Source organism: Chelonoidis abingdonii, chromosome 13, assembly GCF_003597395.2.
Source record: "Chelonoidis abingdonii isolate Lonesome George chromosome 13, CheloAbing_2.0, whole genome shotgun sequence".
Classification (NCBI taxonomy): Eukaryota; Metazoa; Chordata; order Testudines; family Testudinidae; genus Chelonoidis; species Chelonoidis abingdonii.
Window position 1 is genome coordinate 9662859 of NC_133781.1, and position 17483 is coordinate 9680341.

At 47.4% G+C, this 17483-nt stretch overlaps 1 protein-coding gene across 4 annotated transcripts in view; it reads right to left on the bottom strand.

Moving 5' to 3' along the window:
* PIK3R6 (phosphoinositide-3-kinase regulatory subunit 6) overlaps window positions 1-17483 on the bottom strand; it is a 75804-nt gene that overhangs the window by 32811 nt on the left and 25510 nt on the right. For 3 of the 4 annotated variants that reach the window (XM_032801689.1, XM_032801688.2, XM_032801687.2), the window contains exons 2-4: window positions 14834-14954; window positions 9024-9107; window positions 4985-5076 (exon numbers count right to left, since the gene is read on the bottom strand). In XM_032801689.1, coding sequence (XP_032657580.1) covers window positions 4985-5076; window positions 9024-9107; window positions 14834-14846 — 189 coding nt within the window. In that variant the 5' untranslated portion in view covers window positions 14847-14954. The remainder of the gene's footprint in view (window positions 1-4984; window positions 5077-9023; window positions 9108-14833; window positions 14955-17483) is intronic. The other variant, XM_075071733.1, reaches the window with a different exon arrangement.

The window sequence follows — 17483 nt, forward strand, 5'->3', positions numbered from 1 at the left end:
ATTGTTTCTGTCTATTGTATAATTAATTTTGTTGGGTGTAACTCAATTAAGGTGATGGGGTATAATTGGTTAAATAACCATGTTACAATATGTTAGGATTGGTTAGTTAAATTTCAGTAAAATGATTGGTTAAGGAATAGCTAAGCAAAACTCAGGTTTTGCTATATAATCTGAAGTCAATCAGGAAGTGGGGGGAGGAATGGGAACAGGGACTGCGGATGGAGGAATTGGGATCATGTTTTGCTAAAGGGGGAAATGGGAACAGGGGATGGGAACAGGAACAGGGACACAGGCAAGGCTCTGTGGTGTCAGAGCTGGGAAGGGGGTCACCAAGGAAGGAAACTGGAATTGTGCTTGCTGGAAGTTCACCCCAATAAACATTGAATTGTTTGCGTCTTTGGACTTTGGGTATTGTTGCTCTCTGTTCATGCGAGAAGGACCAGGGAAGCAGGAGGGTGAAGGAATAAGCCCCCTAACATGTATGTGTATCTGTATAGTCTTTTGTCTGGTGAAAAAAAATTTCCCTGGAATATAAACCCCCCCATTTACATTAATTCTCATGGGGAAAGGATTCGCTTAACATCGTTTTGCTTAAAGTAGCGTTTTTCAGGAACATAACTACAATGTTAAGTGAGGAGTTACTGTTTTGGGGTTCAGGCAGCTTTGTGTGATAAGCCTGCTCCCCAAGAAGGGAGCAGGCAAGTGTTTCTAACAGAGCTGGTCAGGATTTTTTTTAAAGTGAAAAATGGCTACAATGTAAAATTTCTGGTTAAAAAAAAAGGGTTTTCAGCAACTGAAAATCAAAGCACTTTGTTTTTTAGCTTTTCAACCCCCTCTGCCCCCTAGCTTAATGCAAAATTGATATTTCCCATGGTAAGTTCTGCTTACACCAAAAAATAACCATTTCCCATTGAGAAAACTTCTTGATGGAAAATTTCCAGTTAGCTTTAGTTTCTGATCCAGCACAGCAGAAACAGAATACAGGTCACTGCATCAACCCCTGCAAAGGGCCAAAGCAGTATACAGCAGACCTACCATAGCTCTGAGCCCTGAATAGCCAATGCCCAGGCTGCCAACCCTCAGGAGTTCAAAAGAGAAAATTCACCAGAAAAAAAAACAGATTTATTTCGTCTAGAAAGGCTCACAGACCCTAGTGTCTAATGCAAGTATAACACGCTGGCCTAGTGTGAGTGCTAATGTCTCTGGCTAATATCCTGTCACAGCAACCGTCCACTCTGCTGCTATGGGCCAGGTACAGGAGTTCTGCCTTTGCTTAGACAGCAAAAGCTTGTGCTTTTCCTCACTGGAGAACCCAGGTTTGATCCTTGCTGCGAACTCTGGTAGCTGTGATTTGTAGCACTAGTACAAATGGCATAATAACCTGGAAGGAGGAGTGACTCTGTGTGTCAGCTGAGAAGCACAAAATCAGCTGCAGCCGCATCAACAATCAGGTATACGACAATTCCAGCTGACCTCTCTCACTTTACACCTCCCCAGCTCTCACACATTTCCACATCTTTTCATTCTCTGCTTTCCCCTGCCAGCCTTCCCTTGGGAGATCAACTCAGCGATGTTGGTGGAGGGGAACAGGAAGCACACCTAGCCTCTGCTAACCGAGAGGTCTCACTATATCTGCTCTGATCACTGAGATAAGGTGCCTGCTGCATTCACTCTGGCACGCAGTATGCGGTGGTTTGTGTTTTAGACCGAGACCTTTATTTTATAAGCAGATAGCCAGAACCCAACCCTTGCTAAAGAGATGGCATCAAGTGTCAGCCAGCCAGCCAGCCTAAGCGGCTGCAGCACTGGCAAATCACATGCCAGTGCCACTGCAACATGATCATAGCACGGAAATCTGAGATTATACCCAGAGATAAACACCAGGAGCCAGACTGCGGGTGTGCATGTGGGTAGGTGCAGACGGACAAGCAGATGCAAAGGATTTCTGCTCCCTCGTCCCCCTGCCTAAGGCCTTATGGCTGTCAGAAGGGCAACAAAGAGAAGGGATCTATGGCCTCACTCCATCTCTGTAGCAGCCTGCAGAGCAGACAGAGAACACCATGGGGAGCAGCTTGCACTGCCCCCCAGCTCAGGGAGAATAGCCCTAGAGCACAGCCCTGCAGTCATGCCCCTAGCACCCTGGGGCCCCCAAGCCAGGGCCTGGGAGCAGCTCTGTACTGGCTGGGGAGAGCTCCATCAGGGAGAGTAACCTCAGGGGGCATTTCCGCCCACTTAAGGCCCCTTGACACTGGTCACACACATTTATTACCAGTATAGCTATTTCAATTGGGGTGTGTGTGTGTGATTTTTTAGCAATACAGATTTTCTGGTACAGTCCCTAGTGCGGATGCAGTTATACTGCTATAAAGGTACCTTATATTGATATCGCTTATTGGTCTTCCCAACAGAAATAAGCTAGACCAGCATAAGGCACCTTTATAGCAGTATAGCTGCACTTGCACTGGGGCGAGCGGTACTGCTTTAACTGCCCCGGTCTAGTTAGAGCAGCACACCTTTTGTGTGTAGGCTAGGCCTCAGTGTCACTGAGAATCTGGCCCAGAGGCTTCAGCACTGCACAGAGTGGGCAGGCGAAGGCCCTGGCGCTGGGTGTGGGGTATCTGAGTAACATAAGAAGAGAGGATAATGGCCGCATGGTAGGGCAGCATTCCAGGCCCAGACAGTCCTGGGGAGGGCAGGCGGGACAGACCGGGTTCGCTCTAGGGGTGCAGGAGGGTGTAGAGCAGTTAGATTATAAACAGGAGTCACAGTGTGAGATATTATAGATATGCTGGGCTTTGCGCCAGAAGATGAATATAAGAACATAAGAATGGCCCTACTGGGTCAGAACAAAGGTCCATCTAGCCCAGCATCCTGTCTTCCGATAGTGGCCAGTGCCAGGTGTCCCAGAAGGAATGAACAGAACAGCTAATCATCAAGTTATCCATCCCCTGTTGTCCATTCCCAGCTTCTGGCAAACAGAGGCTAGGGGCACCATTCCTGTACACCTTGGCTAATAGCCATTGACAGACCTATCCTCCATGAATTTATCTAGTTCTTTTTTGAACCCAACTGTCATAAACAGATAAGAAAAGTTAATAGCACAGAAGTACTTTATATCTCTTTGACTATAAAGGGTTAACAAGTTCAGTAGGCCTGGCTGTCATCTGACCAGAGGACCAATCAGGAGACGGGATACTTTCAAATCTGGAGGGAGGGAAGTTTCTGTGTGTGCTGTTAGCTTGTTAGTTTTGTGGTCGTTGATTCACTCTGGGGGCTCAGATCGGGACCACGACGTATGCAACCAGGTTTCTCTCCATTCTCTCTTTGGATACAGGTTCTATATTAGATTCCAAATAGTAAGTCTAGGCGGTAGATCTAGGCGGTAGGCTAGATGTTTGTTTTCTTTATTTGGCAAATGTGATTTGGCTGGGAGGAGTTCAAAATTTGTATTTTTGCTAGAAGGATTTTAATTTGTATCTTGTATATTAGGTCTTTGGAGGGTCATTCCGTGCCTTAGTTAAAAACATGTACCTATTCAAATTTATATTTCAAAGTAATTTTTTACTGTTTTTCTCTCTTCATTAAAAGTTTTTGTTTTAGAACCTGATTGTTTTTTTATTCTGGTGTTGAGACCCAGGGGGATCTGGATCATTCAGGGAATGGTGGGAAAGGGGAGGAGGAAAGCTAATTTCTCGTCAGGGATTTACTTTCTGCTCTCAGGAAGAGTCTGGGAGGGAAAAGAAGGGAGGGAGGAATTTTGTGATTTCAGGAGTGTTGAATCATCCAGTGATCTCGGTAATCCAGGAGACCTGGACAGGCAATGGGCGGGACGGGTTACTTTCCTTGTGTTAAGATCCAGAGGTTGGTCTTGGGGTTTCCGGGGCAGGGTTTGGCGGGCACCGAGGTACCAGGCGCTGGAATTCTTGGTTGGGTGGGCAGCGCTACAAGTACTAAGCTAGTAATTAAGCTTAGAGGAATTCATGCTGGTACCCCATCTCTTGGACGCTAAGGTTCAGAGTGGGGATTTGTACCATGACACTAACAAAAACAGGTGAGGAAAAACAGGAGGTGAGATATTGGGGTTTCTCAACCTCAGTAGGATGGGGAACTGGTATACAGTCTGTGATCTGATCAGCAGCCTGCTTGTGGGGAGAGGTGGCAATGTGTAGGTCAGATGGGTGGAGGGGAAGGTCTGTGGTGTAGGCATAGGTGGGCCCTGACACAGAGTAGCCATACAGCTTCTTGTAGCACCTTAATTCTAAGCTACCAGACATTCAGACATTTGTCCTTTAACCACAGCACTGTGTTTCCCAATTCAGGTGACACCAAACAAATCAGGTCCTTGTGATAAACCTGCTGAGCAGCTGGAAGCCAGGACGGGGCAGTGTGGTGAATCTGCTAAAGGTGACTCTCCCACTGCTCTCCTCCTCCAGCCACAGAGGGAGATAGGTCATGGGGGCTGGGGAAGAGGTTCCATGGCTATTGAGAGAGCAGCTGGGGTCCGTGGGAGAAGCGTGGTGCAAGGCAGTTGGTAGATTGGTATCTGGACCCACCCACCCAATTAAGTACTTACAGAGCTTCTCTGAATTGTGGTGTTCACAGCATGCCACCAAATTACAGGAATGAGGCTGGTGACCACACACCCTCCCTGGTGACAGAGGAAATATTGCAGGGCAGAAGCACAGATCAGCCCCCCCAATAATTCCAGCCTCTACTGCCCCCTGGTTTGGCCATCCCAGGCACTGAGCGGTGCAGTTAACATCTCCGTGCTCAGAGTCAGAGCTCCAGAGACGGCTGGGATCTTCCTTCTCAGCAACATCTATAACAGCAGGAAGAGGCTGCTGCAGGCATAGAGCTGGTCTAGCAACCCAGTCAGAGATACCATGTTAAGGAGGGCCATATAAAGCCATGGTGAGATGGCTATGCTAGACACGGACCAATTCGGTACCAGGCACCAATGGCAGACGTTGTTCTCTCTTCTTACCCTTTCCAACTCTTTCACCAGGATTTTAACCAAGATGGCGCTGTTGAGGGGATTCCGATCAATTTTCTTATGCAAGGTCCAGCGCAACATCCCTGTGAGACCAAGAATAAGGGAAAGGTCATCCAGCAGAAAACGGTGCTAAGGAGGGCGTGCACCATGGTAGCTAGGGATGGGAACTAAGCCATGAGACCAGAGTTCTAAGCCTGGCTCCACCACTGACTTAGGGCATGTGCATTCTTGGTCCTGCCACAGCGGAGGGGGCTGGACTCGATTCCTTCTCAAGGCCCCTTCCAGGCAGCCCTATGTTTATATGATTCTGTGATTTTTGCTGGTATAAGCTGCATCTTCTCTAGGGGTTTTTGCCAGTTTACAGTTTGTAACCTATAACCAGCAAACCCTTTTAAGTGTAGCCAGGGCCTCCATGGGGAAGTTTACTGGCATAAATATACTGGTACAAATATACCGCAATAGCTGTACTGGTAGAACTCATCATGTGGACACTTATTCTGGAATAAGTTTCAGGGTGGTAGCCATGTTAGTCTGTATCAGTAAAAAGAATGAGGAGTCCTTGTGGCACTTTAGAGACTAACAAATTTATTTGGGCATAAGCTTTTGTGGGCTAAAACCCATTTGGGGGAGCTATGCTGCTGTAATTATAGTGGTGAGTTTCCCCATGCAGACAAGAAACCTTTAGTTACAGCAGTGCAGTTTCTGTGCCTGGGTAAGTCTTACCTCCCTGAGCACTCTGACAGGAAGTTATAGTCCCAGGGCTTCAATGGAAGCCTCCCACACTTAACACTGCACACATTTCTCAATGGTGAGAGACGAGAGATGCTATCTCTTAGCCATTGCCTTAGCCTTGGCAGCGCTGCCAGTACATGTGCACATCAGAACCGGAGAGCTGGTAGCAATGCGGAGTCTCATGCCAAGGGCAGTATCATCAATCCCAAGCAATCAAAAATCATCAGAAAGTCGGATTTTTTTTAAACCACATGGTTTTTCAGCCAGGGATAAATTGTGGATTCTTTTGATTTGCTTGCTGGGGTTTGAGCCGTTAGCTCACAGTGGGGTTCCATTTTCACCCTTTTCTCTGCCACCGTAATGTCTGGAAGCTGACTTTTTTAAAACAATTGTGGCGAAGAGTCTCCTGGCCATTTCCTGATCTCAGGAGCTGGGGCTCTAAGGAAAACAACAGATTTCGTGTGACTTGAAGCAGAATCATGGGAGCTGGTAACATTTAGAGTGTAAGCGCCTGGGGCAGGGATGGTCATTTTTATTTCCCCTGGTTTGTGCAGCACCTAACATAATGAGGTCCTGGGCCATGACTACAGATACACAAACACCACCACCACCACCGCAGTGATGAAGAGATGACTATGCACAAACACTTCACCGTGGTTACAACTGGTCTGGTCTTGGTTTTTAAACCAGTCAGAGAAACCAAGAAACAGCAGGCTGCCTCCAGACATTAATTCCAATCTCCGAGTGACCGGGGCCAAGGCACAAAGTGTGTGTGTATGCGGGGGGAGGAAGGCGAGTCCTCATCTCACCGCTATACCTCTGGAGCTATGCGTGCCTTGCTTTGTAAAAATTGTAATGAAATCCTTGATATGGGATTGGATAAATCCATGAATATAAGAATGGCCACACTGGATCAGACCAAAGGCCCATCTAGCCCAGTATCCTGTCTTCCAACAGTGACCAATGCCAGGTGCCCCTGAGGGAATGAACAGAACAGGTCATCATCAAGTGATCCATTCCCTGTCCCTCATTCCCAGCTTCTGGCCAACAGAGGCTGGGGACACCATCCCTGTCCATCCTGTCTAATAGCCATTGATAGACCTATCCTCCATGAATTTGTCTACAAGGTTGCTGGAACAATTTGTATAGTGGGGGTACTGAGAGCCATTGAAACAAACTGTAAACCCCGGAGATAATGGAAACCACTTCAAACCAGGGGGTTTATCTAGTTCTTTTTTGAACCCTGTTATAGTCTTGGCCTTCATCAAACATGCTCCATGGGGCCAGCCAAACAAAACTGCATCCTCAAGGTTTCAAGGCAGAAGCCACTGCATAGCAAAGATGTGAGATTGGTCAGCAACAATGGGCTAGCTCAACAGCAGCCTGCCCACCAGGCTCTCCCCATAATGTTACAGAACACGGCACCCCCTGGCAGTCCTGGTCTGTAACTGGCAGCAGCATCCAAGAAGACAAAAGGTCACAGCACATGAGGGCTCCATCCTGAGCCCAGCAGAATGCCACCTGGACCCAGCTGCGACACTGCATGCTGAGACCTGCGGTCTCCATTATAGAGATGAGGGCAATGGGAATGTGTAGTGGGAATGTGTAAGAAAATGAGGCTGCTGGAATATTATCAATAAGGCACCGGACAGGGCAGTGGTTGGGCCCCTCTGGCTCAGACTGCCGGCTTGAGATGTGACGGCATCCTTTGTGCACCTTCCCAAGCACCAGCTGGGAATGTCTGCCCCATGCATCATCTAGTGGCAGAATTACACGGACCCATTTTGACTGACAAACATTAACAGACTCACTCCTGGGGTTACACTGTGAAAGCTGCACACGGAGATTGTAATGGTCTTCATTTTCCAAGCAGCTGGTAATGATTAGTCATGGAGCCAGATTCTACTCTCGGTCATGTTAGCACCAATCTGGAGTAACTGTGCTGGCTTCTGTTATTGACAGAGTAACAGATTAGACTTTGGCCCATGATACTGCCCTTGGCATAAAACTCCGCGCTGCTGCCAGCTTTCCTGGGTTCTATACTTGATTCTGTCTCTTACAGCAAACAAGGTGCTCTGGCTCTAAGCTTCATTTTACCCTGGTATAAAACAGAGATGACAACGCAGGCCCGTGTCCCAGAGGAGATGGGGTGTGTAATGATTTCATGGTAAAAAGCCCTTTGACATCTTTGAAGGAAGAGGCTACAGAACGGCAGAAGAGTATTATTATTGTTATCATCATCATCGTCACATCTCTATACAGATTCATTGTCTATCGAGCATTCAGATTACCGCGGTTGCCGTCACACAGACTTTGAAATGCTAGTTGCTGATAACGTACAATAGCAACAAGGATAAAATCCATATATTTCAATTTTGCAGAGACTGAGGATTCATTCAGGATAAGCTCTAATTTTAATTAATGGTAACATAGTCTGTGTATTCTCAGCAAGATCTATTTTAATTTTAATTCAGGCTGGCAAGGCTCTGAAACCCAGTTGTTTGACTGACAGCGTAGGGTTTCAACACTCCATAACTGGGGCACATAAATAGCCCCATTCAGCTGAGGAACCCAAAGCATTTTACAAAAATGGTTTTTGTTCCCATATTACAAATGGGGAAACTGAGGCACAGAGAAGTTCCACGAGTTGCCCAAAGCCATAGAGTGATTCAGCAACGTAGCTGGGAATCAAGTATCAGAGGGGTGGCCGTGTTAGTCTGGATCTGTAAAAGCGGCAAAGAGTTCTGTGGCACCTTATAGACTAACAAACGTATTGGAGCATGAGCTTTCGTGGGTGAATACCCACTTCGTCGGATGCATGTACACATGCATGTAGCTGGGAATGAAACCCATGGTATCTGTCGCTCAGTGTCCTGATCTAATCATCCAGCCCTGTGGATTAATGAAGGTTATTGGAGACCTTGTGCTGAAGGAGAATGGAGGAGGTTGGCTAAAGCTGCTCTGGAAGCATCATACAGAGTAGCTACAGTGAAGGCGTAAGGAGATTTCACAGTAGGAGAAATGAGTGCTCAAAACCAAAAGCTGGTTGGAAATTTTAGTCCCTCTGGGACCAGCCTTGCAAGCCAAGTGCACACAAGGAGGTGAGAACAATGTAGAGCATCTGCCAGTGATTCAGTCTGAGTGCGGTGGGAGAATATTCGGCCACCGATACTCTGGGGCCTCTGATCCCAACAAAATCAGAACAAACAGGCAGGGCAATCTCTGACACTGACCTTGTCTGAGGCACAAAGAACAGGAGAGAGACAGTGCTGGGAAGCTGACAGAGGGCCTGTCTTACCTCGCTCACCCTGGAAGGCATGATGGTGTCCATCGAGTTCTCGAAGGAGAGCACGCACGCTACGCAGAATGTCCGACTCCACCTCTAGTGCAAAAAGAGGAAAAGGATATGAGCTACCAGCACCGCTCTGCTATACTTGGGTAAATACTGGCACGTGGAACAGACCAGTTCGCTGCATAGGCATAAGTCGCTGACTTCGTATCACCTTCATTTAGGGTAGGCAGAAAGTGCCACAATTTTACAAAGGTTACAGAACTGGGGAACTCCAGAGATGGTCTCAATAGACTAAGGCCAAAATGTTCAGATATGGTTACTATAGCTAAACTGCTAAATCCACACTGTGAATTCCCTGAGCCATACAGCAGTATAAGCAGCAAAGGGTCTACACGGAGTTTTTGCAACAGAAATTCTTCAAAGAATTGTTGAGAGTTTGCAGGAAAAAAATGATTTGGACACAGACCATCTGTAAACGAAGAACGGAAACTCCGTCACATTCGGGTGTAGCAGTAGTTTCTATGGAGCAATGCCGTTTGGCACCAGCTGAGGAGCCAGCCAGCAATAGGAAGTATGGTCATCATGATAACTGCTCAGAATTTGGGGGTGGGGTGGAACAAGCAAAAAAAAAGTTATTCAGACCGAGTTCAGGTTGTAATACATTGTAGGGAACCTTGTCATAACAGTGTCGTTAACATATTTGATATTGGAAAGTCAGGAAATTTAGAGTTAAGGTTTTTTCGGAAATCTTCACTCTGTTCTCCTCACCCGACCCTTATGCCTATGTCCTTCAGGCACTGCATAGCCACTACACTTCAGATAAAAGACATACACTCCTCACTTAGATTGGATGCTTTCTGTGGGAAGGACTATCTTTCTCTTCTGCGTTTGCACAGCCCCTAAAACAACAGGGCTCTGCTCCATGACTGGCAGGCGCTGCTAGGCAATAATGCAGATAATAACAACCACTCTACTGCCCCACTCTACTGAGTGAAGTACAAACTCTCTCACCCACCATACAGGAGCCAGTGACATTCAGCATATTGCCTGTTTCCTTCCATTTATGAGCCAACCCGCAGACCCGCCTTCCGCCCGAGGTCAAAAAGCCTGTCACATATTACCCTCTACGTACAAATAGCTCCCTCCCGCGCTCACAATACCATGAAGCCTGTCTGAGTTGTTCAGCCACCATTCCATATAAACCACAAACTGCCTTCCGCTCAGAAAACGAGAAACATCGCTATCGCCATCCTAGTCGCCTTCCTGACACGGTTCTGAGACCGCGACACTCAACGACAGCTATATGTTGTGCTCAGCCTGGCACCACCCACCCTGCACATACTGGTCTCAGACCTTCAGAGAGCCCTGTTTTCCTAGGCAGGTTATAAACACAGAGGAGCCATAGGGAAGCAATGAATTCCCCTTGGACATCTCTCTGACACATACGGAACTAAGGGCCATGATAGAGGGGGCTCTGCAGGGAGCAACCCACAAAACAGCTAAGTATAGGAGAAAGACTAGGCAGGAAATCTAGTAATCAAGTTAATAATCAAGGAACTTCAGGAGGACAGTAAGTTTGGACCAGTTGTTCTGTCTAAGTATGTAAAAGTAATAGGGTGGGCCAGGTGTCTGATTCAAAGCCCATTTGAGTTAATATGGAAAAATTCCCATTGATTTCAATGGGCTTTGGATCAGGCCCTACAGCAGCAAAAATTCAATCAAAACCCAAGCTGTCTGCTGTTCTAAAATCAGTATGTCAGTCTGACACTCGCAGACTAGCTTCCAGGGACTTAGTGAGTGTCATTAATATCTAGATCCAATTTGCTGAGAGCAGGCAGGCATAGCGAAAGAAGAGAAATAATCTTCAGATGAAACAATTAAAGCTGCTTTGTTCCATAGCTGTAAAAATCCTGCTCCAGGACCCCAGAGGCATCTTGCCTTTCTCTTCATTAAAATAATCCACTAATTAATTAAAAAGAGATAATGCATTAAGATAATTAAAGACAATTCAGATTTGTATTAATTCTTTGCGAAGGGCCTTTGTACTTTCTTTCTCTACAGGAAGATGCAGAAGGGAGTTTGCAAAACATTCCTTGACTCAGAATACAACAGTTTCATTCTCTTAACCTGGACCATAACTTGCATCCAGTTCCACTGATATGGACCGAACTGCAGCCTGTGATGATCCTGGAGGTCTATATTTTAACATTATGGGACTGAAAGCAAGTAGCATTCCCACCTTCTTCCTAACAGAATTATACACACAACCTGGCCAAAATTTACCATCCTCTTGGGATTTCCTTTATTATAATTGCATTACCAAATATCCTGCCAAATGTGCAGAGTGGATTTTGGCAGGCTGAGCACAGTGTGTAGGTGTAAGTGTCACGGTCTCAGAACCACGCCAGGAAGGCAACTAAAATGACAGTGACAGTGGTGTTTCTAATTTTTAGAGCAGAAGGCGCTTTGTGGTTTATGTGGAATGAATGGCGACTGAGTGTCTGGGACAGGCTTTGTGAAAGAAGAGTTGGCGTGGTGGAATTGTGAATGGGGAGGGAATTATTCGTGATTTGTACTTATGTGAAAATGCTATGGTTTCCTGATCTCAGGTGGAAGGTGTGATGACTCAAATGGAAGGAATGAGACAAAATGCTAAATGTAGCTGGCTCCTATGTGGTGGGGAAGAGAGTTTGTACTTCATTCAGCAGAGTGTGGTGCTGTACATCGAGGACTTCATCATAGGCCTTGTCTGCGCACAAACTGTCATCAGTTTAAGATATGTTTACACTACAGCACTGCAGCTATGCCGCTGTATGCTGTAGGGTAGATACTTGCTATAGTGATAGGAACGATTTTTCTATCAATGTAGTAAATCCACCTCCTTGAGAAGTGGTAGCTAGGTCGAAGAAAGAAATCTTCTGTTGACCTAGCGGTGTCTGCACCAGGGCGTAGGTCAGCTTAACTACATCTCTCAAGGGGGAGAATTTTTCACCCTCAGAGTAGCATAACTAGTTTAACTAAACTAGGTTTCAGAGTGGTAGCCGTGTTAGTCTGTATCAGCAAAAAGAATGAGGAGTACTTGTGTCACCTTAGAGACTAACAAATGTATTTCGGCATAAGCTTTCGTGGGCTAAAATCCACTTCATCAGATGCATGTAGTGGAAAATACAGTAAGAATATATGTACAGAGAGAGGCCACGTCTATACGACGCGCCGTATCGGCGCGTTACAATCGATTGCTCGGGGATCGATATATCGCGTCTCATCTAGACGCGATATATCGATCCCTGAGCGCGCTTACATCGATTCTGGAACTCCACCAAAACCAACGGAGTTCCGGAATTGACATGGCGAGCCGCGCACATCGATCCCGCGCGGTGAAGATGGGTGAGTACATCGATTTTAGATAATCGATTTCAGCTAAGCTATTCTCGTAGCTGAAATTGCGTATCTAAAATCGATTTTCGCGCTTCGTGTAGACCTGGCCAGAGAGAGAGAACATGAAAAAATGGCGATTGCCATACCAGCTCTAACAAGACTAATCAATTAAGGTGGGCTATTATCAGCAGGAGAAAAAAAAACTTTTCTAGTGATAATCAAGATGGCCCATGTCAAACAGTTGACAAGAAGGTGTGAGTAACAGTAAGGGAAAAATTGGCATGGGGAAATAGTTTTTAGTTTGTGTAATGACTGATCCACTCCCAGTCTTTACTCAAGCCTAAGTTAATGGAAAGTCAGACCCCTGGACATTTCAGGCTGAGTTTTTCGAAAGCTCTCTAATGGGATCCAGGTACCCGATTCCCATTGAAAATAAAATGTCTGAGAATCGGGTGTCCCAGTCCCATACTGGCAGCTGGGAAATATTCCCATTCTCCTTTCCCCATGCATTTACCCCAGAGTGACTACAGGGCACCTCAGTTAAGGATGCTTCTGTGAATTAAGGCCTCTTGAATTAAGGACTTTGTTGATAAGGCCACTTGAGCTAAGAGAGATAACGTGGGTGAGGTAGTATCTGTTATTGGACCAACAAGACCAAAGCTTGTCTCTTTCACTAACAGAAGTTGGCTCATTAAACATATGATGTTATCGGATTAAAATATGACCACGTAGATCATTGTTACTACCACTGTTATATAACTGCAACAAATCTTGTACAAAGTATGTCATGTAAGGTGTCAATGAAAAGGTTATTGTTTGATTATCCTATTTGTATGCATGTATAATTTTTATATCTAAAGTTATGGATATTGCCTGTAGACCTGTATTTCAAATGTGTTCGCTTCTGTTATCACACCCACAAGGCAGCTTACTTCTTGTCTGGCTAGCACATTGTGAAGGGACTATTCAAGTTGAATGGCCTTTCAAAGAGCACTTAACTCACAATGGACCATACAAGAGGCTTATCCCTACCTGATGGACTTTCCTGTGGATGTTCTAACTAGAATTTTACCTCTCTCTCATATCCTGGGGCCAACAGAGCTACAACAACACTGCAACCAACTTTAGCTAAGGATGTGTTTGCTAAGGAGTTCTGGATTAAGGACACCTTGATTAAGGAGGATGAGTAAGGTTGCTGCACCTCCTAGGATGAAGTGGGGTGCACTCCTTGCTTTCCAGTTAATCATAAGGATGTGCCAATAATTAGCCAGCTGGCTCTAAGCAGTATTTTCCTTGTCCTAGCTACAGCACTGATGGATAGCTAAACGCTAACTGCACCGTACCATGATACTGTAACTGAATTACAGGTATTGTGTGGAGTGACGCCTATCCGGGAATTAAAGTTGCATTTTCCATTCTAAAGGGCCTTTCCCAGATGCTTACAGATTTTCAAACATTTACTTCTTAGGCTGAAATTTTCCATGTTTGGTCTTGGGCCCAAAGCAAATTTTCTCAGGAAGCCTGAGTGAAAATGGTTGAGCCATTTCTGAGCACCCAGAGATTTTTGTCATTTTAACAAATATCCATGTTTGCAATCTTTGTGTGATCAGCTCTAGCACTGGGCGAACCAGCATCATAAAATCTGAATGGTGAATATAAGCTAGAGGCTTAAACAGCCCTGTGCAGAGAGCCAGCAAAAGGCCCTTGAATTATTTAAGTCCCACTTACGTCCTCAAAAGAGCATCTAAGTGGGACTTGTAAAGACATTGAGCTGGCCTCAGGAGACGTGCATTCAATCCCTTGCTCTGCCACAGGCTTCCTGCATGACTTTGGGCAAGTCACTTAGTCTCTCTGTGCCTCAGTTCCCCCATCTGTACAATGGGGGCAATAATCTTTCCTTTGTCTGTTTTGTCTATTTCACTGTGGGCTCTCAGGGCAGAGGCTCCTTCTCACTGTGTGTCTGTGTGCTGTCTAGCACAATGGGGTCCTGATCTCGACTGGGGCCTCTAGGTGCTGCAGCCACACAGATAGTAACAACTTAGACAGTAACAACTTAATACCTGTGAGGTAAGTAGGTAAAGTATTAATACCTTAATAGTAACAACTTAATACCTGTGAGGTAAGTAGGTAAATGTCATCTCTACTTTACACAGGGGGAAACTGAGGTACAATGAAAGGAAAGGAAATGGGACTAGAACCCAGTTCTACAAGCAGCCTTTCTCCTAGACTACCAACCCTGCACCTTAGCCATACCACCATCTGTCCTCCCTGGGCCCACAGCAGTACCAGCCCAACAAAGCAACCTCCTTAGTCATTAGATGGACTTATTTCTCACCCAGCCTCTCACTGTGCTGAAGTGCCTAGGGCTGTCTTGGCCAGCTTGCCTTTCCCTGCTGCCTCAGCCCACCCGCTCAAGGATATTGCTGGTGATCACAGACCTGTGTTCTCCATGAATGGGCAGGGAGCAGACGTGTCTGTCTCAGCACTTCTTGAACAGTAGGGTGAGCAGGTGGCAGCGTCTCACTCAGCATTTGCATGGCCTTGCGTCCTGTGTCTCACCTGCAAAACAAGAGAGACGCAGGTGAAATCTCAAGAGGAAGGTGGGATCAGACCAACTCAGGTGTGAAAATGAGAGAGGGACAGGGCACAAATAGGGAGATGCCACCAAAATGGGCAGCCACAATGGGTGACAGCCAGGTTCCCAGTAGAGCTCAGCATCCACCAGGGAGCCCATGGGCCCTAATCGCCCTCTTGTTCCAGCCTCAGCAGGGGCCAAGGATTGAGTGAGCCATGGAGGAGTCTGGCTGCTCATGCTCCTCCTGTTCTCAGGACAGAGAGAGGCCTTTAGTCTCCGGGGCATTCAATCTGCACTGCTCACCATGGGAGGTCTCATCTAGGCCCCTCTGAGCTGCCGGTCTCTTACTAAAATCTCCTCAGGACCTACAAGCTTGTCTCTGTGACCAGGCCTGTGGCAGCCTCCCAGAGGGAACAGGGGAAGACCTGCTTACACCCCTGCTGCACAACCCCCCGGCTCCCTGTGCAGGCACACCAGAGATTGGCTCTCGTTGGCGTCACCAGGACCAGAGACCTCCTAGGCCCCATCTGGAAGGACTGGCTGAACCCAGGGTGCTGCTCACACCATCTGCTCCATGAGGTGAGGGCTGCCTGCCCCTGCCTCTCTTACTTATCTCGAGCAGGCCTTGCAAGAGGGTGCACCCAACCCGTCCCTATCCCCTCACCCTCCAGAGCTCACCATTGGGCCCCTGCTCCACAAGCCCCAGCAGCCATGCCCAGTGCGCTACCTGAGCATGCTGAATGATATGCAGTCAGTCCATCTCTGAACCATGCCTAGGGAGCATTTCCATGCTTTCATGCCCCATACCATGCATTTCCTTACCCTCACATCCCACCCCAACCCAGGTGCAGGATGTTCTACCACAGGCCAGTCTTTATTCCACCCCAGTACCTCGGCCCACTGGAGATATTAGTTGGTAGCTCCTGCATGGAGCTGTGAACATGGGCATGGTTCACAGGTGCTTGACACCTGTCCCTTCTGCAGTGAGAGGCAAATGCCTGCCACCAGTGCACCAGGGTGCAGCCCGTTTCCTGGCTCCTTCAGAACCTCCTGCTAAGGTGCTGTCTGCACTTCTCCTCACATCTACTTCCATGCACGCAGCTCCCCCTCTGTGTCCCACAAAGGTACGAGAGCTCCTCGCTAGCCTCCTCCTGGGGCTGCCCATACTGGCCACTCACCAGCCCAGGACGAGGCGATTCAATGGGAGGAGGGGTCTGCTCTGCAACCTCACGCCCTTTTCTCATTTCCTGGTCATATCTAGGGTGACCAAATATCCCGATTTTATAGGGATTGTCCCGATTTTGGGGTCTTTTTCCTATATAGGCTTCTATTACCCCCCACCCCCATCCCGATTTTTCACACTTGCTGTCTGGCCACCCTAGCTGTATCACACACACAGACAGAGTTCCTCTGGCCAGCATCCATTGACTCCCTGGACTCTTTCACCAAGCAGCAATCACTGCCTACGGCTCTCTGCTGGGTCCCCCTCTGCTACCCTGATATTACACCTTTCATCTGCACTCCCCTTCCCATGTTTTCAATTTTTGTTCCAAGCAATCAGTTGGCTCCTTGGTCCTTTGCCCCCCCCCCCACCTGGAGGGGCTTTTATCTTACCCCTCCCCACAGAATTCAGATAGGCTGCACTGCCCCCCAACAGGGCATCCACTGGAAACAAGCCAGGGGAACTGCAAGGAGGATTGGAAAAGGAGAAAGGGGACTCCCCAATAAAAGTGGGTAGGGATTTAACTCAGGCAAGCTAGCACCTGTCAGGGAAGCAGGTGTGATGGGCACCGCAGGCGGATTTGCTAAGGCAGCAGCATAACTGCTGCAGCTGAAGCAGTCTCGACTAGCGGGAAAGCCCATGCCTAGCTTGAACTCCCTGCTGCCAGCACACAGCGAATGGAAGTGTAAAAGGTACATGCTGTCTCTCGCACCCTCTTGCGGCCAGGCACTGCACTACAGGGAGACCCTGCCCTAATTTCCCTGATGCAGCCATCTGTAAGGTCAGCGAGGTTGATACATATTGAACTGTGCCCCCCTTCTGAGGGTCTTGGTCATTAGCAGAAAATTCAGCAGCACCACAAGAACGCCCCTCACCCAGGCTTCTTAGCAGGGAGGCAGACTCCAGCTGAGCATCTCAATCCCATGTTTATAAGGCCTTCCCAACCTGGATTCCCTCCTGGAGCCAGGACTTTCCTGCCCCTTAATTGCAGGCTGGGCCTCCTGCAGCTCTCTAGAAGCTCCTTCCCCAAGGAGCACTGTGTTTTTTTTTTTTAAAAAAAGGTCATTGAGTCTAGTATCCTGCCTTCACCAATAGGACCAAGTACTGATTTTGCCCCAGATCCCTAAGTGGCCCCCTCAAGAACTGAACTCACAGCCTTTAGTTTAGCAGGCTAATGCTCAAACCACTGAGCTATCCCTCCCCACTCCAAGAAGTACTGTTCCTGGGCAGCTCCCTCTCCCCACCAGTCACCCTGCCCCAGCTGAGTTCTGGCAGCCTTTCATCAGGCCCA